The 22,325-nt window shown below is 53.6% G+C and overlaps 8 protein-coding genes across 8 annotated transcripts; 4 read left to right on the top strand and 4 right to left on the bottom strand.

The window, feature by feature from the left end:
- Window positions 1-1,503: 1,503 nt before the first annotated feature.
- Window positions 1,504-4,685, top strand: COL26b_006964 (uncharacterized protein; the record flags this gene model as incomplete). The annotated part of the gene is made up of 3 exons (XM_053179774.1): window positions 1,504-3,238; window positions 3,346-3,952; window positions 4,004-4,685. 3 exons carry the CDS (start codon window positions 1,504-1,506, stop codon window positions 4,683-4,685), a joined length of 3,024 nt encoding a protein of 1,007 aa, XP_053036274.1.
- Window positions 4,686-5,624: 939 nt separating this feature from the next.
- COL26b_006963 (uncharacterized protein) lies at window positions 5,625-7,784 on the bottom strand (the record flags this gene model as incomplete). The annotated part of the gene is made up of 3 exons (XM_053179773.1): window positions 5,625-5,810; window positions 5,884-7,731; window positions 7,782-7,784. The coding sequence occupies 3 exons, from the start codon at window positions 7,782-7,784 to the stop codon at window positions 5,625-5,627; spliced, it is 2,037 nt and encodes a 678-aa protein (XP_053036273.1).
- Window positions 7,785-8,580: 796 nt separating this feature from the next.
- Window positions 8,581-9,431, top strand: COL26b_006962 (uncharacterized protein; the record flags this gene model as incomplete). The annotated part of the gene is made up of 2 exons (XM_053179772.1): window positions 8,581-8,878; window positions 8,935-9,431. 2 exons carry the CDS (start codon window positions 8,581-8,583, stop codon window positions 9,429-9,431), a joined length of 795 nt encoding a protein of 264 aa, XP_053036272.1.
- Window positions 9,432-9,567: 136 nt separating this feature from the next.
- COL26b_006961 (uncharacterized protein) lies at window positions 9,568-10,176 on the bottom strand (the record flags this gene model as incomplete). The annotated part of the gene is made up of 2 exons (XM_053179771.1): window positions 9,568-9,822; window positions 9,880-10,176. 2 exons carry the CDS (start codon window positions 10,174-10,176, stop codon window positions 9,568-9,570), a joined length of 552 nt encoding a protein of 183 aa, XP_053036271.1.
- A 349-nt stretch (window positions 10,177-10,525) lies between these two features.
- COL26b_006960 (uncharacterized protein) lies at window positions 10,526-12,009 on the bottom strand (the record flags this gene model as incomplete). The annotated part of the gene is made up of 8 exons (XM_053179770.1): window positions 10,526-10,673; window positions 10,732-10,957; window positions 11,055-11,178; window positions 11,230-11,255; window positions 11,310-11,397; window positions 11,452-11,726; window positions 11,753-11,929; window positions 11,985-12,009. The coding sequence occupies 8 exons, from the start codon at window positions 12,007-12,009 to the stop codon at window positions 10,526-10,528; spliced, it is 1,089 nt and encodes a 362-aa protein (XP_053036270.1).
- A 1,538-nt stretch (window positions 12,010-13,547) lies between these two features.
- COL26b_006959 (uncharacterized protein) lies at window positions 13,548-14,782 on the top strand (the record flags this gene model as incomplete). Its single annotated transcript, XM_053179769.1, has 2 exons — window positions 13,548-14,117; window positions 14,189-14,782. The coding sequence occupies 2 exons, from the start codon at window positions 13,548-13,550 to the stop codon at window positions 14,780-14,782; spliced, it is 1,164 nt and encodes a 387-aa protein (XP_053036269.1).
- Window positions 14,783-15,862: 1,080 nt separating this feature from the next.
- Window positions 15,863-17,155, bottom strand: COL26b_006958 (uncharacterized protein; the record flags this gene model as incomplete). The annotated part of the gene is made up of 3 exons (XM_053179768.1): window positions 15,863-16,377; window positions 16,429-16,828; window positions 16,883-17,155. The coding sequence occupies 3 exons, from the start codon at window positions 17,153-17,155 to the stop codon at window positions 15,863-15,865; spliced, it is 1,188 nt and encodes a 395-aa protein (XP_053036268.1).
- Window positions 17,156-18,486: 1,331 nt separating this feature from the next.
- COL26b_006957 (uncharacterized protein) lies at window positions 18,487-20,340 on the top strand (the record flags this gene model as incomplete). The annotated part of the gene is made up of 5 exons (XM_053179767.1): window positions 18,487-19,034; window positions 19,093-19,342; window positions 19,396-19,877; window positions 19,932-20,175; window positions 20,245-20,340. 5 exons carry the CDS (start codon window positions 18,487-18,489, stop codon window positions 20,338-20,340), a joined length of 1,620 nt encoding a protein of 539 aa, XP_053036267.1.
- Between the last annotated feature and the right edge of the window lie 1,985 nt (window positions 20,341-22,325).

Here is a 22,325-nt window from a genome sequence, read left to right as displayed (position 1 = left end):
GGAATTGGCCCACCGACTAGAGGCTCTGTTGCTAACTTCATCTGTCGACGACGCTGGTAGAGATGACTGCAAGTCTGGCGAGTTGCTTCCGAACCGAGTGGTTGGGATTATGTACGGTATTCCATGGCGTCTCTACTTGGTGAGCAAAAGTCGCTTAGTAGAGGACTTTGTCTCGACCCCGTTGAGACTTGCTATATCGAGCGACGGTACGGACTACATTTTCCTGTCATCATCCATTGAAGAAGCTTGTATGTGTTTATCTCGAGACTACTATATGGATAGCTCGAGAGCCTCAAAATGGACGACATCACTCGAAATTGATCCTCGGAAGTCTAGGATGATTCACGTTGCACAAGACGCAAGCTTTGCAATGACGCTCAAGGCGCAAGAGTTGCAACCTATGTTCTTTTAACTCGAACCCCTTTTATGACGATTTGGCTCGGATACTGGGTGTCGGATGATGAGGAGACTTCCACCATGGTAAACCGGGACTACCACTCAAAAGTCCGAGTCTATCATGTTTCGACAAGTGCTACTACGCACGTCAAATTTGACGGCGCGGTTACAATAATACTACCATGGACGCAGCTCGTTGTCAAAGGCTTTTATCATCACCGGCTTAACTCCCGGCCTCAGTCACTTCACGACACGACATGTGATGACTCTGATAGCATGATCTCGGCACGTCGAACTTCAACAAGCGCAGATTTATAGCGTTCAAATAACGCTCGAGTTCATTTCGATCACCAGTGCAGCTCCAATTTGCGAAATGTTTCAAACAATGTTTGCAACCTGCACTCCCGCTATGTTTCGGATCCGAAGACGTGCGTTTGAATGGGAAAGGCATTAAGAACGTGCAGGCTCGGGACAGACTACACTGGATCACAGAGTCTATGGTCGCGCCAGAGCAAACGTTCAGCTGCAACACCACGACAGAGGACTACTCACTGGATATCACAATGTCTTTGATACCCGCTTTCACCAACTGCAAAGCATCGAGGGGGGAGGAAGGTGCTTGCCTTTGAGGGATGTCCAGCCTCCTTGGTGCCCGCCTTTTGGGATGCTGTCGCCCCTGGTGACTGCCACAAATGCAGAAAGAGAAGCCATCGAGAAGGACCTCCCACTGGCTCTCGCCCTTTTCCCTCCCATGAAACCAAGGTATGACATCGTCGAGCCACCTCAACCCCTCGCCTTCTGGCCTCAGAGTTTTCCCTCTGCCCTACCTCTGCCTTTCCCTCTTCCCTCCTGCTGCCTCAATCTCCCCCAGCAGACCTCGCCAAGATTTTGACAACTCTCACTTTTGGCTTCTTGGCCTCCCAAGACACTCTTTTTTTCGTTCGCTCGATACCTTCATTGCATTATCTCATCTCCTTGGGCCGTTGAGCAATTATCTTTGGATTGGTTTTCGGTATTTTGCTACCCATCCGATTATCACCACCTCACGTTCGCTTGGAGATCAGCGCAAGTAAGGCAAACAAACCACAACGACAGCTTCGAGCCGCGATGAAGAAGCTCGCCTGTTGCGGCTTCGTGCCGTATCGATGGAACGCAAAGAAGGCCGAGTCGGACACTCCCAAGACCGACACTGTGCCGAGCTCGCGTCCTGTTTCTGCGTCTAATGTGTCGCTCCCGGTGCCCCCCGGTCCCCATCACTACCCCCCGGCCGCCCCGATGAACAGAGCTAACACGGGTTCATTTTCATCGCGCGGCAATGCCCGAACTCCCGACTCTTTTTTCGATGGGGATATCAACCTTGCTGAATACGCTGACGATGCGGAGGATGACGACAACGGACCCAACCCGCGCGATGGACCCATCGTCAGATTGGTTCGACGTTTGTCCACAGACAACAAGAACGTCACTGGCTCGAACCCCCCGGCCAACCAAAACCCTGAGGCTCTTAAGGAACTTAAGAGAAGGAAGGCGGCGGAGGATTATAGGGCATCAGTGAGGCTCCAAAACCATGCGCGGATTCAGGCCGAAATTAGGAGCGAGAACAGCGGTTCTCGGTCTGTGTCTACGCGTGGAAGTAAGAGAGTCCGCGAGTTGGCAACAGTTATGGAAGATGCCAACGACCAGGGCGCCAACGATCGGACAAGCAGCATTACCAGTCACCACAGCCAGCAATGGCGAAAGGGACTCGAGTTCTATGTTGCTACTAGCGAAGGAGTTAGAGGCGTCGGATATCAGCCACCTAGAACTCCCCACCACCCGATCACGAGGCCCCCTGCTGCGAGACTTAGGAACGACCACACCGGCAACATCAGAGGTGACCGCCGTCGAGGCAGCTTCCCGAGACCCGACCTCGGTAGGGCCTCCGCGTCTCAGATCGTGCTGCGCGAGCGCGGTTCACTGCCTGCCATGCCCCCTCCTCCAGTCTTGACTGCCAGACAGACTCCCGATGGCCAGGATGACGCTTCTTTCAGAAGCTGGAACCTTTCCCAGAACACCGTTCAGGGTGACAGCCAGGCCACAATTTCCAACCGCACTGGAGATGTCTCTACCGGAACCACACAGAACACCTCCATTTCCGACATCCAAGGCACTTCGCAGTCGAAGACTCGTCGCGGTGAGCCCAGCCAAGGAAACAAGCAGGCAGCATGCACCCCTGACAGCGTCACCGCTTCCAACTACTCTCGCGCTTCAGAGTCTTCGCAATCTCAAGAAGGCGAGGCTTTGAATATCTGGCTTCTTACTCAGGACTCCCAAGAGACCTCAGCTCCCGCTAATGAACAGCCTGCGAAGGGCGAGCCCGTGTCTCGCCAGACTGTCTGCAACGGAAATTTGCCCAACACTGACAAGGAGGACACCCACTCCCCGATTTCCGCTGGCCTGCCTGCCTCTGGAACTTCTGGCGAACTCACAATCAAGGCTTTCCCAAGAGATGAAAGCTCCTCTACCGATCTCGAGAGTGCCTTGGCCATGAACTTGGACATGGAAGACGAGATGGATCGGAACACTCGCACGTCAGAGGAAATGAGTGTTCGCGTTCAAGAGCCCGACCAGGAGCAAGTCTCCAAGCAGACTTCTGAGAACAACGAACATGAGCCCAAGGACAAGGCGCTTCCCGCACAGGAGGATCCTATCCACCACGACAACAACGAGGAGAAGGGCAAGATCATCCTCGCTACCAACTTGGCTTCCATTCCTCAGTATCAGTCTTCTTCTGTTTACTCTTCGACGCAGAATACTCGTCAGCCTTCCCCCGACGGCTCCAAAGAACCCAGCAGCGATGAAGGTGCGAGATACAGTCTGGAAAGTTTCAAGGGGCTTGAGTTGTCCCCATTCAGCGGTAGGGACTTTGCATGATGATCCATAAAACACAATCAGCTAACAAAGACACAGTCCCTAAAGACGTCCGCCAGGAGGGCTCCGACGATACCTACCGGACGGCCGCAAGCAAGCGTTCTGGATCAGACCCAGTGATTCCCCCCATTGCAGTCAAGCAAATTGTTTCGGACAGCGTTGAGAAGTCCCAGAACAAGCTTGCTCCCGCAACCTCTACGTCTACTGCCTCCAACACCCACAGTCGGAAGTCGTCATTCCTCAACCTCTTGCTTCATCGCGCTGAGTCAAGCTCTATTGGCCATAGAAAGTCGAAGAGCCAGCCGTCCGCGAAGCTCACTCCCCTGAACAATTCGTCGGAGGCGCTGGATATTCCCAAGCGGCTCAGCCATGCCAAGAAGCTCTCCAACTTGAGCATCAGATCCCATATGCAACCGATCTCAGCCGCTGATGATTTCCTTGCACCCCCGCTGAAGGAGAGTGCTACTGTTGTCTGGAAACGTGCCTTCGAGCTTGAGCAGAATCTGCGCGACAAATCTGTCGGACCGGCTCACTCAGAAACCACAGTTGTCAGTCCAGTCCCTGATGATGATGCGGATGAAGATATTGCAGTCAAGGACAACGGAGACATCAACAGAGGCAACGACGCAGTCACTGCAGGTACCCAGTAGAACTCGGGCCCGGCAAAGCGCGCAACACCTCCTGCCTCTTGGGCTAGATTCGCATCTCACACTCGTGAGGAGCGCAACGCCGCTGCTGGCTCTACCGACCTTGTCAAGCAGAAAGACTTCGCTCTCGCCAGCACAACCGATCAGCAAAGCTGGGTTACAGACAGGAAGATGGGTGCCAATGGCGACAAGGACGAGGAAGCAGCTCACTCGCTCTCAAAGAAATTCGGCAAGGCGATGAAGACCGGTCTGACCAAGATGGTGCAGTCCAAGCCGAAGGGCAAGTCTGCTGAGCTGGAGTATCCCGAACTCGAGATTCTGCCGACCAAGGGTGGATACAAGGACGTCGAGGCCATCCAGCGAAGCGTCGCGACGCTGAGTCCCAGGCTACGGGCCAAGATGGCCACTCATCCGGCCCAAGCGCTCGCTGATATGGAGAACGAATCGAGACAATACGGAGGAGCCCACCACACTAGCGACGGCTCTGCTGACAACGCTGCTCTTAGAAACGACAAGAGCAAGGATGTTGGCACATCCGCCAAAGTTGCCTTGTCTATTCGTCCGGTCACGCCGGCCAGCCTGGCCATTGCCCCCAACGGTGATTTGACGACCCCGACCACAACGGAGCACTGGGCTACTCCAGCTAGCCGGTTGTCTTTTAGCTCTACCTCCCACACTGAGGAGGGATACATTTCGGCGGTGGACGACATCGAGTCCATTGGCAAATTGTAGTGAGACCTGAGGGCCACTCAATATTGGTCGTCTTGTTTCTTGAGGGCGAGAAAGGAGATCGCAAGACGAGATTGAAATTCAGCTGCAAGATGAAAATTGGGCAAGTCTTGCTTTGCAATGTGACAATTGGATGAACCTGCTGACATGACATATTAGGAACTTGAACAGTGAAGCTGAAGTTCAACGCTTTGGTTTCTTCATGTTTGGCCAGACTGAGATTTGGCAAAAGAATTGGTACCAGTCGCTACCAAACGAGAGTGTGTTTCTGGTCAGTCAGTCTTGTCAGCTCGAGGCTATTTGTATTTTGCTAATTCGTTCAGGTTGACGACAGTTTCAACCCTCGCACCAACGATAATGCCCATTGAGGGCTCTTAATGTCATGAGTAAACGGAGTGATTTTGTGGCTTGGAGGTCTCGTACGCGAGAAATCAACAGGGCATGAATCACGGTTTTTGTACGGTATAGATTGGGGTCGAAGGATGGAATTTGGAATTTCCCCACGTGTATAGTTTCATAGACAACGAATTCTAGTGGTAGCTCAAACTGGGCATGGCAAGGCTCTCGCCTTTCTGCCGTTCTCTTTCCAGTGACGTGCTGAGGTTCCACGGGACGTCCTCAAGATGGCCGATAAAGCAGGTGAAGCAAGAGTAAGCTAGCTGACACGTAGTGCGGATAGAAATACCAAAGCGGTATTGGGCGGGCTCACGGTGACGCCAAATCTGCCGGATCAGACGATGCGGCTCCCATTGCCGAGTCTGTGTAGTCATGAATCATTAAATAAAGGTCTTGCCGAGCACACCCAGAAGTGCCGAAGACCTGCATAAGATGTCCGTCCATAATTTCCAATACACCAACACACCCATACTCCGCATACAGACACAACCGCCCAAAAGCCCACTCGAAATGAAATACAAGAGCCTTAATAAGGATTCTTGTACCTTAACCAAACAAGACGTTCTCGTAAGCCTGCTGATCGAGATGCCTGAACAGCACATCCTGGAGCGCGGCCCTGCTCTTTCCGATCTGCGGGACAACGCCCTCGATCTGTTGGAGGTTGTTCCGCATGCTCTCCATGTGATTGCCCACTTGACTGGCCAGCCCTTGGAGCTCCTCGTCCTCGAGATCCTGAAGAAAAGTTAGCTTTTGTAGTCATATAGAAGAGACATTCGCTATGCAGGGTGGAAGACTGCTTGCTTACCTTGAAAAGACCGTCGCCCACGTTTTCGTCAGGGACGAACTTAAAGTCTTCATCCCCCACGGCCCAGTCTTTGGCGCCCTTGTTCTGCTCTGGAACAAGAACGTGCGTCTTGCGCAGGTTTTCCTTGAAGTTCCTCGCCTCGGACTTGGCGTTGGCCTCCAGGGTGCTGAGAGTCTTGTAGTCCTCCTCGAGAGCGCGCTCCTCGCGCTCCTTCTCGGTTTCGAGCAGCCGCACGGCGTGCAGCAGCGGATCGAGCTGTCTCTCGAGCGACCGCACGCTGTCGACGACGCGCTCAAAGTCGAGCTCCTCCGCGCGCCCGGCGTCGTCGTTCTGACTCTTCCTGCCTGCGCGGGGCGGCGCCGAGGCCGGCGGGAAGGGGAGGCCGCGGGAGAGTTTCTTGTTGAGGCGGTTCGTGACGAGGCGTAGGGCGGAGGAAGCCTGGTCGCGGCGTTTCTCGTTGGAGGCGAGGCGCTGGAGGACGGGGCGTTCTGCGAGGCGGAGCATGCTGGAGATGAGGGACAGAGAAGGGGGGAGGAGGGGAGACCATTTTTCCTCGATTGTCGAGCGGGGGATCTGGCGGACGCGTTCGGCGATGTGACGGTATTTCGCAGGCGGGCGGCGGGGTTTGGGAGTTGGGGCTACTTCTTTCTGTTTTTGTTGTTGCTGTTGCTGTTCTTGTTGCTCGTCGGATGTGCGGCGGCGACGTTTCTTTGGTTGCTCAGGGGCTTCTTCAGAGGGTTCTGCGGGGCGCTTCTTAGATTTGCGAGGTTTTGCAGGTTGATCTTCCTGGTCCACTGATGCGTCGGAGGTGCGCGGGCGACCTCTGCGACGGCGTGCTGTGTCTGGCGAGGGCTCCTCAGGTTCTTCCTCTTGGGAGGGCTTGTTACGCCGCTTCTTAGTCGGCTTCTCTGTGGGCTGCTCCTCAGCCTGAGTCGGTTGCTTGGGTTTGCGCCTGCGGCCTTCCTTTGGTTCAGGTTGTGAGGCTTCTTGAGAATCCTCCTGAGATTGAAGAGAGGGACGACCACGCTTCTTCTTCGCAGGTGCTTCCTTCTCGGGTGCTTCTCTTTCGGGCGAGGCTTGTTCTTTGTCACCCGCAGCTGGACGTCCGCGCCTCTTCTTCGGGACTGCTTCAGGTGATGCTTCCTCCTCAGGGGCGTTCTCTTCAGCTTCAACTGCCCTTTCTTTGGGCTTTCTTCCACGCTTCTTAGGGGCTGCCTCCTCCTCTGCAGCATCCGGCTCTTCTGCAGCTTCAACGGCCTGCTTATTCAGTGACGGACGACCACGTTTCCGCTTGGTAGCTGGGTCCGGCGCCGGCTCTTCCTCTTGTTGCTCTTCGGCGACCTTAGCTGGCCGTCCGCGCCTCTTCTTGCCCGCATTTCCTGCGTCCGCTTGTTCAACCTCGACTTCCTCTTGAGACTCCTTTGCGGCTCGTCGGCCGGCCTTACCTTTGCCTGGCTTCTCTGCAGGAGCTGGCTCTTGGTCCTCAGGCTCGTTATGTTCTTCCGTTGCAGCGTTTCTCTTTTTTCTCTTCGCTTGAGACGGCTCTGAAGGCTCGGGACTCTCAGCCGTAGCTTCGTTGACCTCTTCGCGCCGAGGCCTGCCCCGCTTCTTAGGCTTGGAGGCGTCTGTAGGTGATGGCGCTGGCTCGGGTTCAGGTTCGACTGGCTCTGCTTCCTTTCCTTTGCTTGGTCTCCCTCGTCGTGCTGGTTTTGGGGTCTCGTCGGCACCCTCGGCCTGGGTGGTGGGCTCAGCATCCGCAGCGCTTGGGGATACTGCCGACGCGTCGTCGACCTTGGACGCGTTGGAAGGACGACCGCGTTTCTTCTTTTGGTCTGCGGGTTTTGGAGGCTTCGGGGGTGTCAGAAATATGTCAGAACATCATGCTCAGGGGCACATACCATTGTGATGGGATGCGCTCCTATCCGGGTTGCGCAATGGTGGTTGCTCTAAAAATCACCAAGTCGGTCCGGAGCTTCAGACGCGTTCCCCTCCACCTTAGACAATGGAACTGCACCAGGTACGTATCTGATGCAGCTTTCAGCCACGACTTGATAGGCACATGTGGCTGTGTGACACGGAATGTGGCTGCTTCCCCGGACCGTTGTCCCAGCTGGCCAAGGACGCTACACCTCTTTGGGTTAGGGGCTACGGAGGCAGCAAACGGGCAGGGTTCCATTTTCCATTGGCGTTCCAGCGACTGGCCCAGTGGTTCTGCAGCTGCTGGTCTCCCGGCCAGTGGGTTTCACTGTGTTCTGGTCCCCCCAGGCGCCCCAAGCTCCTTGCACCGTGATTTCGTCAGGTAGCCGGATCACCAAAGGCAAGCACACCACAGCGGAAGTGGGCAAGGTTCAGGAGGTGCCAAAGGGTCATTTCAGCATTTGCACCTCTGCGCCCCTTCCACTTTTTTTTCGTCCCGACTCTGTGTCCTCTTTGTCTCCAACCGGATCCCATTACAGATAATACTTCTCCTCTCCTTCCCTCAAACCCCCATCCCGTTCATCGTCCCTCCCTTGGCCTCCGGCAGCGTGTGTAATCGGCGTCATCTCCGTTTACCCTGTTTCTTGCACACCCGTTAGTTCGCGTCGTTTCCCCTCACGCCAACTTCCGCATACCCAGCATCCCGTCGCTTGGACGCTCAACCGCGACACCTGTCTCAAACAGCTCACAACTCCTTTGAACCACACCACAACCGACAACATGCGCGTGTCTGCCACCACAATCCTCGCCCTGCCGCTCCTCGCGGCCGCGGCTGAGTCGCCATTTGAGCAGTACAAGGCCCAGTTCCAAAACTTCCTCAGCTCCTTCGGTGCCTCTGCGCCCAGCGCGACCAAGCAGGACACACCCGAGGCTGCGGCTCCCGACGCCGTCGCAAAGTCCGTCTCAGTTCTGACTGTTGACAACTGGAAGGATGTCCTCTATGCCCCCGTCAAGGCCGAGGCCACAACACCTGAGGAGTGGTGGGTTCTGATCACTGGTCGCAACAAGACCTGCTTCGGTACGTCGCTTTCGCATCTTGCCTCCAGGCTACATTGGGTGCTAACTCTATTCTAGGTCACTGCGATAAGATCGAGACTGCCTTCAACGAGTCCGCGTCCAAGTTCGCAAAGCTGCCCGAGTCACCCCACCTGGGTCTCCTGAACTGCGACGACGAGCCCGTTCTCTGCAACGCCTTCTCCGCCAGCTCTGCCTCCATCTGGTCTATCGGCATGTTGCCCCCCGGAGCGCAGGTCGATATCTGGAGGAAGCGTCTCAACGTTACGACCACCACGTCTGACGATATCATTGACCTGTGGAAGAAGGGCAACAAGGAGGACTGGATTCTGACCGAGAACATCTTCCACCCCTTCAACAGCTGGGTCGCCCAGAACAACCTGTCTATCCCCGTCGGCTACTTCTTCTGGGCCTTCAACCTGATCCCCAACTGGCTCTTCATGCTCCTCGTCTCCTTCGGTAGCCGCACCCTTATGAACCGCCGCATGAACAACACCCTCGACGGCCGCCAGGCTGCCGCCGGTGGCGCCGCCCCTGCTGCCGGTGCTGCACGATAAACGATGCCACTTGGGGCTGGGGAGCGAGTGAGAGGATGGGTCTGGTAGGCATGACAGGCGATATAGACACCTGGGTGGCCAGGAAAGGGTTACGTCCCTTTGGACCAGGTAGTGCCAAATAGTAATTATAGTTGGATCAGCTTTTCCCTTCACATGCATCTTGCACGCTTTTGAGACCTTCGATGACGTCCTCCTTTAGCCGGGGATTGGAGAGTTTGCCGTAGCGGAGGTCGCTCATGGTGCCGACCGTTTGCTTGACGGATTCGAGCAGCGCGGCCTCTTGCGCCTCGAGCTGCTGAATCTCCGCCTCCAAATCTGCAATGGCGGTATCCATCTCCGGGATTATGGAATTGAGCGTGTGCTTGGGGTCCGCGCCCACCGAACCAAAAAGCTGCCTTTCGCGTCAGTAGACCGCCCACCTCTTGCCACCGTAACGCATGCGACGTACCGCTCTTTCGATCTCAAGTTCTTGGTCCGCATCCTCATTCTTTTCCTTGCGTCGAGCAATCGCGATGTCGCGTCTGATGTACTTTCCTCGCTTCTCCTCAACGGCGATGTTCTCCGTGACTGTGTCGACGAGCGCCCTCCTCTGGTGTTGAAGGTCGCGATACAGCAGGCGAATCTGCGGATTTGTCCGCTGCGCCTTTGGGAAAAGCTCTGTGAACTCCTCTAGGCTGATGACGGACGGGAGCTGGGCCGGTACCGTGAGGTAGTTGTGCAGGATGGCAGACTCGGTGGGCGCCATGGTGGAATGCAGGACGTTGGCTCGGTGAGGGGTGTGATGTAGTGAGTACAAGTTGGATGACCACAGAAGGACTCGATGATCGCCGGCGCGTATCGGGGTTCAACATGCTTGTACGCGACAGAAGGAAAGTGCTGAAGGCACCCCGCGTTAAGGGCACTTTAGGCTGCCCCACAGTGCTTACCCGGTTTAGGCCACGGGCAGCAATACAAACGGGTCACTCGTGCTGCGTGGAGCTCCGGCGTCATCGCAGCCATGGAATGTCACTCTTGCATTTACATCAACTAGGACTGCCTTGCCTGCTACCACTGGGCTACTTTGAATGGAAGCCACCTGACTTACACAACTAAGATTACAACTCGTCTTTTGGCTGCTCCGTTCCAAGACAAGGAAACACCAAAGGCCACTCATCGATAGTATCCTGTTTCGGTCGTCCAATGTTCTCGCCCAAAGCATCAATGAGCGTACCATCGTCCAGATCGATCGCCCATACCATCGTCCTGCAACCCAGTTAGCTCGAACCCAGTCATCGTGTTCCCACCTCAGTGCAAGACTAACCCTCCCAAGCAACGCCGATTCGCAAATACAACCTTCATCCCCAGAGTCTTGGCATCGTCCCAGCTGACCCATTGATCCGTGTCCCAAGTCACAATCATGACGGCCGCTTTCTCATCAAACGTGAGCGTCGCGCCGTTGTCGATGATTTTCACAATCTCGGCAGCGGAAAGGACACCAGGGGTTCCGGTGCATTCGCCTCCCTTGGCACCTTCTGTGAACTCACAGCCTGCCGACATACAGTTGGGATCCTTCATTGTGAAACCTGACGGGCTCGTGTTAGCTACCTAGGACACCACGTCTTGAAATTTGAGAGGGCCACTTACTTCTTCCGTAGAAACCCAAGCCAAGGTTGATGCGCTCCGGGTTGATATTGTTTCTCCAGAACAACTCAAGGCCGAGCTCGATCTCAGTCAAGTTGGTGTGGGCTAATGCATAAGGTCCCAGAGCCTATGTGAACGGTCAGTTGCGGATTTGAATCCAGTCGATTGATAGACTCACATCAATAGTCTTGTCCCATACGCCGTCTGAAAAAAGATGGAAACGTCAGCGAACGTCATGACCTTGGAAAATCAACTTACGGATGTCATATGCCATGATGTTGAACCAGCTCACATACTGCTCCATCTCTTGCAGATTGAAGCCTCTAAGATACCAGTAAGAGGCGGGCTGCACACAAGGTTAGAGCTTTATGCTTGTTGGCCAGTTACTCCGTGAACTTACCACAGCCAGACTGATGCCGTACTTGCGCCCAGAGGCGTTGAGGCGTTGTCTCAACCTTCGAAGCAGGTTCACATAGTTGTCAAAGTCTTCCGGAATGCCTCCGCGGTCGTCTGCCACGGGATACTCCCAGTCAAGGTCAACGCCATCAAGGTCGTGCTTCTTCATGAAGGTGAGGAGGGAATCAAAGAAGGCGTCTTGGTTGGCCTCTGAGCCGGCCATGTCTGAGAATGCAGTTTGGTACGGGCCTGGGTCGTTCATGGCCCAGCCTCCAATCGCTAAGAGCATGCATGTTAGAATTTACTTGCTCGGTCATCTGCAAAGGACTCATCCTCACCGATCCAAACCTCCAAATCGAGTTGCCTGAGCTTCAGCGCTGCAACGTCTCCATACAGCGATGCAGTCCCGGCGTCCATATCATCCAGCCGGAAGGTTTTCGGGTTCAGAAGAGCAAAGGCGAAGTTGATGTGCGTGTAGATACCTGTCTACGCGTAAGCAAAGCAGATTTACCATACTCGGAAACACATGCAACTTACCCAACGGAATGTCCTTGGGTGCCATTCCTGTTCATAATTAGTCTTGTTCAACTCCCCAAATACTGTGAAAGCATGGGAGCGCTTACTGCCACAGGGCCTCGCCAAGTTCCAACCCTCATAGTACCCGATCGTCCTGCCATCGGAAGACCTCGCACCAGCATCGCACTGAGGCTGAGGCGGGATGTTGCTACCGCAAAAGAGGGCCGTCGTGCCGCAGAATCCATATTTGCTGCAGCAGACATTCAACGGGCATTCAGCAAGTTCCGACCACTCCATTCCCCAGCCAGGATCGCACTCGCTCTTCTGATCGCATTGCGACGTACAGCCCTCCCCACAGTATTCAGGGCCGAGACCACAGACTCCTTTGCCAGTCTCCGCGTTGCTTTTATCAATGCCCAGGTCAGGGTCTTGCCGTCAATGTAGGTGATGAAGGGCCGCGATTTGTAGGTTTACTCACAGTGGGCCGCAGCATCCAACATCACAACCCTCGCTTGCTGAGCATTGGTACTTCTCATCGTCCTGGCATTGAACAACGCTCATTGACGAGAGGAGGAAGAGCCACAAACAGCTCCATAATCTTGCGAACATGGTGAAGAATCGATGTGTTTTTCCAGCGACCAGGCCTGAAGGTTGGTTGTGATGAACCAGAAGCAGTTGCAAAATGTAATCCACGAGTTGAAGGAAGGTTTTCAGCGCAAAAGACTCAGAGCCCAAGAGGCAAACTCGTTAACGTAACTTTTCACTGGCCAGATCCCCCTAGGGAGCTTGGAAAGAAGCCTCGGACGTCATATTGACTCGAGTTGATGATATCCTCGATAAGTTGCATAAGAATACTATTACCAAAGGTCCTTTCGCTGTGATGCCAGAAATAGGAAGGATTCCGCTGTAACCTTGCGAGAATTGTCATCTGATGAAGTTGGTCCGGTTGAGAGGGCTGATGAAGGCCAAGATTCAGCGTCACATCGTCTACCAACGAGATGAATAGGTACTGGCACAGACAGAAATATAGGTACACTAATGCTGAACCCCTTACAGTAGCATCGGTAGGCTTACATATCATTCTTGGCTGCATTGATAAACAAGACCTCATGATTAACTTTGATCCTCCCGATGCACGAAAACAATAGTCTCACCGGCGGTTACTCAAGGATTCAGAGCAACGCTTCGGAGATTCTTCAACGCTGCCAACGATGTGATCAATCGTCCAGAGGAAAGTGAGCGTTGTTACGATGGCGTCTTTTCGGAATTGCCTCCGTCTCGGCGTCAGCATTGCGCCGGCCCCCATGTAAATGATATCAACCTGTGATCAACATGGGGCCGGCCTGAGAGACACTGAGGTCACATCGACGAACGGGACTTATGTGAAGGGCTGCCTGGTGGTAATTACCTAGGTATTCGCGAGAGGCAAATCGACTTGTAATGCTTGAGACTGGGAGACTGGGAGACTGGGAGACTGGGTATTCTGCAGTGTCCCATCCAAGATCTACTCGTTTCTGTCCCGTCTTCACGTCTTCACTTTCTTCCAAAGAAGCCAGAGCAGGTTGGACAAGTTGCTCAGTCGTCATGTATAGCCTACGCTCTTTGATCTTCGCCGCAGTGTTGGCCCACGGGGTCATCGCGGGCTCTCGTATGTGGGAGGCGCCTCTTCACTACCCCTCTGTGGACGCTCCTGTTGAAATCACCCTGAGCCTCGAAGGCGTCAACGTCACTCAAGTCGGCACCCAATCGTTCAACAGCACAGAGAAGCGATGGGTCACCATCAAAGACGGCGGCGCACAAGGAGAAAGTCGCTTGCTGAGCCATTTCAAATGGCCAGACAAGAAGATCCGCTTCCACTTCGAGACAGAAGAGGCCAAGCAGAAACTGGAAGTCTATCTTGATGCCGCCAAAGCTCTTTGGTCAGCGGCCGGTCTCCCTGATGAGTTCACCTACGAAGAAGTAACCAGCGAAGCGGATTATCAGGCGAAAAAGGGAAAGATTCTCCTGGTCAAGTACAATGACCGCAATTATCTCGGCACCTCCCTTGGCCTTCCAACCCAAGACGACGACGGCCCGAGTCCAGTGATGGATCTCTGTGATTCAGAAAAGATTGGCACTCTCAATATTGTGGCCAATTTTGCTCATGAGTTGGGTGTAAGTTCAAATGCCTCATGCTCGCGCCTGCGGCATCTCAAAACACCCATGAAGCTAATCATACATCACAGCACGCTTGGGGATTGCACCATGAACATCAGAACCCTCAGTTCTGGACCAGTCCCTACACGGCGACTAAAGGCGACCGGGTTCAATTCGGCTCAGGGTACGGCGAGTTTCACTGTGAGAGCCTGTCCGATTACGAGGCGACCAAGACCAGACTTATCGCACAATATGGAGAGGGCGAAGGCAACGCGAGATTGAGGCAGTCTTGCGAGAAACGTATACACGCTATCCAGAACGACTTCAGAGGCGCGATGGAGTGGCTGCCTCTCCACTCTTCGGAAGATTTCGTCGGTAGCGTCAAGGAATTTGACGAACGCTCCATTATGCTCTATCCATCTCGAGCAGGCGGCTCGGGGACGGCCACCGGGCAGGGCGCTGATGACGGACGCGCCGTGATTCTCACGCGCGCCGGCGGTAAGGAATTGGACTACAACACGGCGCCTTCTGAGCAAGACGTTCAGGGCATTAGGAAGCTTTATGGAGTGCCGAGGAAGACCTACAAGTCGCTCTTCAGTGAGTTGAAGGATCCCAACAACAGCAGATTCACGGAAGAACGCCGGAAGGATGAAGGCACCGGCTGTAACACAAAGGAGGTATAGGATGGAATCGGGCACTCAGCTGTTTTTCATTTCGACGATATTACCGACAATATGTCCATTTCTAGTCTTTCAGAGTCTTAAAACATTCAATTCAATTCTCATACCGCGGTCTTTTTTCTTTCGTTCGTCTGCCTCTTTAAATTCACTTTGGAATAGCATTCGAATTTTGACTGTTATTCATACATGATTTGATGGATTCATGGACATAACGCAAAGCTACCATAAATGTACGAAAGAGATGACATGATGGTTGATAACTCACCGAAGCAGGGGAGCTAAAAGAATCGACTGCTTCAACATCCGTCACTCAATTAAAATACATCTGTCCCGCTGCAACCGTTGGTTAATCCGCCGGCTGCCTTCTGAACTCCTTCATTCTTGAAGCAACGTCCAACCCAGACTACAGTCCGGAAGGACGACTCCCATTCCATGCCATCCTCATCTGGCTCGTCATAATAATCGAATTTCCATTGGGTCAGGCCGCCACCAACGCAACTTCTTGCGTTGCTAAGGAGAGTATTTTGCCCCCAGTCCCAAGTGCTCCATCCAGCACCTGCGATTCCAATGTCAGCCACGATTTTCATCTTCATTTCATCACACTTGGAGAGTATTTAACTAGCCTTTGAGCTTGTACACGCTGCTGGCCTCGAAAGGATACCAGGTCCCAAAGCAGGAGCCATAGGGCTCCTTGATCAGCGGTGGGCGATTGTCGCGCTTGATGTTGATTTGGTACGTGAACAGCCCTTGCTGGTATTCGCCGCCATACTTCCAATTCAATGGGTTGCTATCAAAGTCAGCTCTGTATCTGTAGGGAAGAAAAAGACAGATTGCTCACTGGTCTCCGCCATCACAACCATGTATGATCCGCGCGAACGCTTCTTTGCAAAGAGCCTTGTCAAAGTTACCCGCACCTTCGGCGAGCTTGACAACGAATTCGTGTTCGTCAGGCGTCCCTTTGTCATAAGACTCCTTACCGGTCCACTCCCCAGACCCAGTCGAAGGACTGACTCCGTCGCAGAACTTGCCGTAGTGTTCGTCGAGGCGTTTCACCGAAGCATACCCCTTGCTACCTGTGCCAGATCAACAGGTGAACTTCTCCGACGGCGTGCAGGTATCGCTCTTAACCCCAAGAATCTCAGCGCGCAGATCAACAATCTTCGCCATGGCAAAGGACGCGATGGTCCGGTGTCCTTCTTCGTTGGGATGGAACAGCTTGCCCATGGAGTCAGGGGCACCGAGACCAAAGTAGTCCCAAAGCTTGTTGTAAGGGAAGGGCAGTGTATCGGGGTTATCATCACCAGGACAACCAGGAGGCTCAGGAGCACGAGCATCAAGTTTGGAGCGCGCGATTGCTCGAGGATCAGGCGACTTGTACAGGACGCTCTCGTAGATGCTTCGTGTTTTCAAGGCCTCTACCTTGCGTCTGACTTCTTCTGACTGGAGGGCCTCTGCAGCTTCTGCCTCTCTGCGACGGAGCTCATCATGAAGATAAGGTTCGACGTGAGTATCAAGCTTGAAGAACTGCAGGTCCGGTTGTTTCTTGTCGGGATACTCTCCAGTGGAGCTGGGACTACAGTATTGCCCGTCAACGCCATCTATGGCTGTTAGCCAAAAACTTTATGCCGTATGGAAACTTGTCATCTTACTCCGTGGCCAAGGATCCCAGTTTGAGAACCTGATCTTGTAGCTGACGCTGTCTTTCACCTCTTCGATCGCCGTCTTGATCTTATCGTTTATGCCTCTGACCAGAGCATTGAACTTCTTCCGGCGCTCTTTGGTGAGTTTAAGGCCGGTGAAGGGCCCCTTCTTGGGAATGTACCAAATCTCATCGTCCGTACACGCGTCCGTTTCTTCGTTGAAGTACTCGGCATAGCCATTATAGACTACAATTCCATCCTCAGCCATCTTGGCGTCAAGAGCCTCCAAGATCTGCCTGAGATTGTCTTTGAGAATGGTGTCAATGTTTTCCTGGGCCTTTGCAATGACCTGGTTGCATTGGTCTTCCGAGTAGAAAGGGATCATGATGCACATCTTGATCATTTGTGCCTAAATCCAAATTAGCACTCCTAAGCTTTCATGATCACGAAACAACTGACTCACAAGACAAAGATCGTTTCCTCCGGCAGTCATAATAACCAGGTCAATATCATTGTTGTGCAGGTTATTCGCCTGGTCGAAGATGTGCATGGACCGATCACCACTGCAGGCATGGTATTGAAACTTGTCGATGCTGCTCCCGATCTTGTCCAGCACCATCATAGGATATGTGCCGTCGTAGCGGGAGCAAACCCAGTCGTTGTGTCTGTGGATAAGGTCTCCAAGCTGCTCCCCTGCCCCAATTCCAGCTGTGAAGCTGTCTCCAATCGCAGCCATGTGATTAACCCAATTGAAATCAGTTGGGTCGTCATCTCGTCGAACAAGCTCGACTGAAGATGGAGCGAAAGGCAACGTCCCATTTTGACGACTGACACTGCCTTGGCAGAGCCCAACGAATGTAAATAGTAACAATAACCCCTTCATCACAGAAGAGGCCATCTTTAACTCCCGGAAAAGATTATTGAAGTGGAGGACAAGACTGAAAACTAGAAGTTCGAGAACAACCGTGATTCAAAGAGAGAAAACCCAAACTTCTCAAGAATATTTCGATGCATACCGGGGCCTCCGAGTGCCACGAGTTGCTCTTGGCCCTAACCTGTTCAACTTGATCCCGTCGACATCGCCATGTCATCCAAATTAACGCCGGCCTTCCTTCCAGATGGCTCGTTCCGGCCCCCAAAGACTCCTTTCCTGCAGTGTTACACTATGTCATTCGGGAGCAACCGCCAAGGCGCGAAGGGTGTTAAGGTGGCATGCATATCTGGTCCTGTGCATGGCATGAAGGAATACTTGAGAACCCTTACTAGTCAGGGGCTCATGCAAGGTTGCCTCTCTCCCGAGTAATTTCCACGGAATATATCGTATGTTTTGCTGTTGGCAATTGGAGGACTGTGCCAAAGTCCCTCCGAGACGATTCTTGGCCCGATACAATTCTTGGCGCGGCGTGGTGATGAGTTTCAATGCAACTTGATGCTGACAGTACCGGTACTTGAACCTCAAAATCCGTCCCCTCATAAAGAATCCTTGTTCATCGTTTCAATGTCTTAGTTGAAGAACCAACTGTGAATATTGCAGCCTTACGAGTTTCCTGATCCAAGATTCGCCTTGGCAGCAAGGCAAGATGCTACCATGATCTTGAACTATTGTCCAACGGCATGTTGATAACCGGTTCAAATGTCTTGAGGTCTTTTTCTTACTGGCTCTTGTGACTGAAGGTCTAATTTTAAGCGGGCGCATGATAATTAGGCTGCACACCACCAGGGGTGATGATGAGCGGCTGAAGTGACGAGTCTTACAGTTGTTCTCGTGAAAGTCTGTGCATTTACCAGACGTAGGATTCTGTCCGGAGGTATCAATATCTAGTTCCCGGATATGTGAAAGCTCATCAAGGGTTCCTTACTTGGGCGTGATCACGGACAGATGGCTTTCCAGCTTAGCCAACGACCGACACTTCCGAAGGTTCTAAGGTGTCTGTGGACTCATCGAAGATCGACTTGTAAGTTATCCTGTCCTTCCGAAGCGCGAGAGGGCTAAACGAGGATTCCAGAATACCTCAACTTCCCAACTTCAGAGACAACCCTGAGAACTTGTCCATGGGCGTTGCGATAATGCTATCACGAAGCCTTCACGCAGTCTTTGTCGGAGTACTGCTGGGAACAGTCGGTGCTCAAGACTCCACGCCGGGCGGCCCAACACATCCAAACATTGCGCCGAATTGCAACGCCTTTCACACCGTCGTAGACGGTGATGGCTGCTGGTCTATTCAGCAAAAGTACGGCATCACCGCCGAGGACTTTCTAGCCTGGAACCCTGACGTCTCTGAGGACTGTCTGACGAACTTCTGGCTCGGGAATGCTTACTGTGTTGGCGTTGGCGCAGCGGTGACGACCTCATCGACAAGTTCGGTCGTGAGCACCAGCAGCGGTCCGATAACCCAGACCACGGCTGTCACGACGCCAAACGCGACGTACTCAACTCGAGTGCCCGTTACCGAGTGGAATATCACCGGCACAACCATCGGCACAACGTTCCCGCCGCAGAAGACCCAGGCTGGACAGCACGCTGACTGCATTGACTGGCACTACGTGGGCGATGCCCATACCTGTGCCTACATCGTTGAGTCGTACGGAGGGCCGGAGCTCACGATGAGCAATTTGTATGTTACGCTCCCCCTCCCCTGAACTGCTTGACTGCTCTAACACTCGATTCTGCAGTCTATCGTGGAACCCGGCAATCGGTTCTGATTGTGGTGGTTTGATCTGGGACACATGGGTCTGTGTCAGTATCAAGCCACAGACATCTACCTTCTCATACAACTTTCCCACTGCAAACGGCTCGACAACACCCATTCCGGAGCCAACTGAATACACTCCTACATCTCTCCCGCCTATTGAGACACTTACGCCTTCGCCAACTCAGCCTGGTCTGTCACCAAGCTGTCGGGCATTCTACAAGGCGCAGGCAGTGTGTGTCCCTCGATCCATCTTTTCTAGTGTTGCTAACAAGAAACCCGACAGGATGACAACTGTCAAGTGATCCTTGGCTTTGGCGTTTCAACCGAAGAACAATTCTTCGAATGGAACCCGGCCCTCGATGGCAACTGCAACGGTCTCTGGCTCGACTACTTTTACTGCATAGCAGCATACGATCCACTGGACACCGACAACCTGCCACCTCTGGCCACCGTCACCTCGCGGCCTTCCAATGTTGCCGGCGGCACCACAGGCCTGTGTACCATCTGGTATCAAGCATCTAAAGTCGATACCTGTGACAGTATTGTTGGACGATTCGGACGCTTCTCACTCGCCGAGTTTCTAGAGTGGAATCTCGGCGTTGGAAGCGACTGTTCTGGCATCCAGGCTGGGTGGTCGTACTGTGTTGCCATTCCTGGCACGCCGACCGACCCCACGAGCGACCCTGATCAGCCGTCCATTCCGACGGGGACGCCTACCCAGACAGGCATCGCCACGGATTGCAGTAACTTCTGGCTTGTCTCCAGGTGAGCTCGTAATCCGTATTGCTAGCTGGACTCGATGCGCTAACGTCTTTGTAGTGACGATACTTGTGCCAGCATTGCCGACCACAACGGCATCACTGTCGAGCAGCTCTTGACCTGGAACCCTGCCCTCGGTATAACGTCATGCAGTGGCCTCAAGGCAGACGTCTATGTTTGCGTTGCCACTGGAGGATCTAGCGGGACTGCCACTTTGACTGCACCGCCCATCACTGCTACGACATCTTCGGCGTCTCCAACAACCACGACGGAGGCTACGATCCAGACGCCGTCTCCAGTTCAGGTAAGAGCGGCCCTCCTTGCCTTTTTTAAAACTCCCTTTAGGATAGAAATGGCTGACTCCGTGTAATAGGAGGGCATGGTGTCTGGTTGCCGCAGGTTTTACTTCACTCTAGACGGCGACGGCTGCTGGGCTATTGCCAACGCCGCTGGCATAGACCTCAAGTAAGCAACTGAATCCCTCCTACCATCCAGTGTGCTGCTGACCTTGAACTTCCCTCAGTGACTTCTATGCTTGGAATCCGGCAGTTGGTACAGATTGTTTGAACCTCTGGAGAGACACTTGGTACTGCATTGGTATTAGCGGTCCAGCGACGACAATCTCTGGCGGACCACCCATGCCAACTTAAGTGATAATGGTGTGCTCAAAGGAGTTCCTATTCATATGATTATAGCCAGTGTAGCCCGTAGATAATGAGATCTTCGTCCTTAACGTTCATGTCGTCTCTCCAATTTCGACCTGCGCCACTTCCAAAGCAGTAATTAGGTAGGATGGCTTCGGCCGACAAGTCCGTCTTTCCAAGCTGGAGCCAGTATCCGTTTATCCCTTTGTTTGGACCAGATAACTCACACCAATGCCGCTCTTTTTGCTTCTTGTAGAAGTGCTCAACAGTACGGCCATCCCCTTTCGCCTTGTCGCGGCTCTGCCAAAAAAGGGAGCTAGGGACGGCGACGGTGCACTCACGAACTGTCGGAGGCAGTTGCCGCAGCATATTCTCGACAGGCTTCATGAGCTCTTGCAAATGAGTATAGGCAATTTTCCAAGGAGAGAACGCCCTCGCGGTCGTGCTTCTCAAGGAAAGGTGGAGGGTCTGCAAGTTACGGAAAGCGTCTGGCAGGTGGCCCATCAGGTCGTAGAAGGGCTCCTTCTGGCAGTACAGAGGTAATGGATTAACAGAGGGCGTGTTTTCGGCAGGCAACATCCAGCCGTATGGAGAGAAGAAACACTGTATTTCCAGCCGAGGAATAGCGGCCCAACGATGCGGTAGGAAGAGCTGCTGTGCACGGCGGAGGATCACCATGTCTTGGATGCGGAACGTGTTGGTTCCAAACAGCACATCCAGGCCCTCGGCGTAGCTGCAACACATGTTAAGGGAAGGCCTCCAGATGGGGACGGATCCACGGCTTACGCTTGACGACAACTGAGCAGCCAGCCCATGATGCCCAAAGAGCATTTCGAGGGAGCTTCACCGGGCCAATGTTCACAGACATGGTCGTTGCTCGCGCAAGAATCATCACAAGGCTCACTAAAACGTGACCAGCTAGATGTACCCGAGGGGAATTTAGCATGGCAGACGCAGCTGTACCACTGCCATCGCTTCGTTTTGAGCTTGTACAAGGCAGGCGCGTCTGCTAGTTCTTTCCCGGTGGGCCGCGGTGCTCGACGAAAACGATGTTCCTTGTTTGGTGCATCCCGCTGCTCAATCCTAGGGCGGTCGTAGACGAGATCAATGTGGACGGTTTGCTCTCCAAACGCTTCAATGAGGATCTGCCGGCGGATCTCGAGGGGGATGCGCTCGAAGAGTCCAAAGTTGCCGCTTGGTTCACAGGAAGGAGGCGTAATCGGTCGCGACCGAGGCGTTGAGATTGCCGGGATTGCTGGAATCACTGGAAGGTCTGCTTCTGGAGCTGAGGGGGACGAATCTGGCTGTGGCTGCCTGGATGCCGACGAGCCAGGCCTGTGAAGTTTCCGAGCCAATTTAGCCAACATCGTGAGTAAAGAACCGTGCGACGGGTTGAGTTGCAGAACGAGAGCCGAGGAGCCTCGTAGCCGGGTGTTTCGCAGCCATAGGAGCGAACACCTGCATTTAAGTACTTTTGTCTAGCATCCGACTCCTCCTACCTCCAGAAAGCAACATGAGATGCAAGTCGAGCGAGGCAAGTGAGCGTGCATGGGTACGGTTCCTACCCAAGGTACCCCTGATCCTTCCTCATGTCTTAGCTGCATAGGATAGGTATATGCATTTAAGGCGGGTAGGCAGTCCATCAGGGAAGTGCCGGACAACACGCGCTTGCTCCAGCGGGACGCGTTAATGAGCCCAGCGCGTTTCACTCCGTGCTCCGTGGCACATTTTACCCTTCAAGTGCCTCTCTTCTGCCATCTTCATCCCATACAAGCACGAGACCACCTCAAGCCAAAAACTCCAACAACAG

This window comes from Colletotrichum chrysophilum, assembly GCF_026319265.1.
Source record: "Colletotrichum chrysophilum strain AFK26 chromosome Unknown scaffold_54, whole genome shotgun sequence".
Classification (NCBI taxonomy): domain Eukaryota; kingdom Fungi; phylum Ascomycota; class Sordariomycetes; order Glomerellales; family Glomerellaceae; genus Colletotrichum; species Colletotrichum chrysophilum.
Note: the sequence above shows the minus strand (reverse complement) of the source record. Positions and strands in the feature narration are given on the sequence as shown.